We start from the raw sequence: 2285 nt of genomic DNA, 5'->3' as shown, positions 1-2285 counted from the left end.
TCATGTTCAGCGGATGACACTTGGGAAAAAAAGCCGGTTTTATTATAATGAAGGAAATCATGGAAAAGGGGGGGGTGTGAGTCCACGGGCAGCTCAGTACTGTTTATCTGGCGAACTCTTCTCAGCGGAGAGCTTGTTTTTATAAGAAGTCACTTTAAGTGTTAAAGGGAAATATTTTCATCTAAACAGGAGGGTTGTGCTTCATTCAGATCTTTCCCCCCATCTGATAAAAACCCTTGCTGAGTAACAGCACAGATGTGGCTCATTTGGGGGAAATGAAGGAAGAGGAGAAAAACGCTGGGTGGAGCAAAGGAGTAATGATCGATGCTTCCCCTTTTCACCGGCCCTTTTTCTTTTCACTTACCTGAGCCACTCTGGGGTCCACTTTGAAGGCGCGATGCCCTCGCCTCTTCCCCGGCGCAGTTACCTCCCCAGCGAGTTTTCTCCCTCGTCGGACTCGCGGCCCTGCAGCAGCCCTTCCGAGCTCCTAAGCAAGGCAGGAAAGCTCTCCCTGGGTGGCACTCCTCCCAGGGCACCACGGCTACCACGCCGGCTGGCCTGGTGCTCCATCGACTGGGAACAGGTGTGCTTCCTGCAGAGGCTGGGAGCTGGTGGGTTTGGCTCGGTGTACAAGGCCACTTACCACGGTGTTCCGGTGGCCATAAAGCTAGTGAACAAGTGCACCAAGAATCGACTGGCGTCCCAGCGCAGTTTCTGGGCTGAGCTCAACATCGCCAGGCTTCGCCACGATAACATCGTGCGGGTGGTGGCTGCCAGCGCGCGCACGCCTGCGGGCTTTAACAGCCTAGGCACCATAATCATGGAGTTTGGTGGCAATGTCACCTTACACCAAGCCATATACGGTGCCGCCAGCTGCCCCGAGGAGGATGTGCAGCCTCACTGCTGTCCCGGAGAGCAATTAAGTCTGGAAAAGTGTCTCAAGTATTCCCTAGATATTGTGAATGGCCTGCTTTTCCTTCACTCGCAAAACATTGTACACTTGGACCTGAAGCCGGCTAACATTCTGATCAGTGAGCAGGATGTCTGCAAAATCGGTGACTTCGGTTGCTCGGAGAAGCTGGAAGATCAGCTGTGCTTCCAGACCCCTCCTTACCCCCTAGGGGGCACCTACACCCACCGAGCCCCAGAGCTCCTGAAAGGGGAGACCCTAACGCCCAAAGCTGACATCTACTCCTTTGCCATCACTCTCTGGCAAATGGCTACCAAGGAGGCGCCTTACTCAGGGGAGCGGCAGTATGTGCTCTACGCCGTGGTGGCCTATAATCTCCGGCCGGCTCTGTCAGCAGCTGTCTTCACTGACTCCATCTCTGGGAAGAGACTTGAGAAGATCATCCAATGCTGCTGGAGGGCCAGGGCTTTGCAGCGGCCAAGTGCAGAACTCCTCCTGGTTGACCTTAACTCTTTAAGAGCTGAATTTGACTGACTCTTAACCTGTATCGACATAAGCTTTGTCTTTATTTCTATTCGCTTTTAAATTAGTGACCATGTAGAGAAAAAAACATATTTGCAGGACGGATTTTTAGAAAATAAAGTTACTTAAAACTCCTTTTGGTCTCAAATGCTTCTTCTAAGACAAGTAGCATAGCTACAAATCTAGTAGTCAGCTTAATATTGTTAGTAACTAAACTTAGTCCCTCACAGAGTTGTATATATATATATATATCTTTCGCTGCAAGTGTGCTTACTGCAACAGTACTGCACTTGTTCCAATTTGTTATTGATGAAGCCAGCTTGTCCAAGACAGAACTGAATTGTAAAATGCCAAAATGTTCTATAAATTCAAATAATATGCTCCACACCCACCACCTAAATGTAAACTATTAACAGTTTACTTGCTCCCAAACCACACAAGTGAAAATTTTTTGAAAAATATTAATTTTTTTTTCTGCTCCTCTGCCCAAAACTTCTTGTTTGTAATGACCTTCATATGTAAAATTCACCAACTGAGGCAAATTTATTTTGAAAGGAATAAGATCTTAGATGATTTCTTGTGATATTTTGAACTTGTACATGCCATGAATAGAAAAATTGTGCTAATATGCTTCTAAACTGGGTCTCTTTTTCTTATTATTTGGATTCAGAAGGGGATGACAAAGCAAAGACTTCTGATATGTGAGGGAAAAAAAATGACAACCCTGAGGAAGAGTAAAATTTAACATTTGGATGGAGGAGACCAGAGGAGTAAAACCAGACTGCCCATTCTAGGATTCAAGACAATGGCTGCTGGTACATAAGATTTAAAAGAGTGAGGTGACTGGATTTTG

At 46.7% G+C, this 2285-nt stretch overlaps 1 protein-coding gene across 1 annotated transcript; it reads left to right on the top strand.

The window, feature by feature from the left end:
- Positions 1–317: 317 nt before the first annotated feature.
- On the top strand, positions 318–1444 carry MOS (MOS proto-oncogene, serine/threonine kinase). The gene has a single exon (XM_021688342.1). The coding sequence runs from the start codon at positions 398–400 to the stop codon at positions 1442–1444; it is 1047 nt and encodes a 348-aa protein (XP_021544017.1). The 5' UTR covers positions 318–397.
- The last annotated feature ends 841 nt before the right edge of the window (positions 1445–2285 follow it).

The sequence above is a fragment of the Neomonachus schauinslandi genome, chromosome 4 (assembly GCF_002201575.2).
Source record: "Neomonachus schauinslandi chromosome 4, ASM220157v2, whole genome shotgun sequence".
Classification (NCBI taxonomy): domain Eukaryota; kingdom Metazoa; phylum Chordata; class Mammalia; order Carnivora; family Phocidae; genus Neomonachus; species Neomonachus schauinslandi.
Note: the sequence above shows the minus strand (reverse complement) of the source record. Positions and strands in the feature narration are given on the sequence as shown.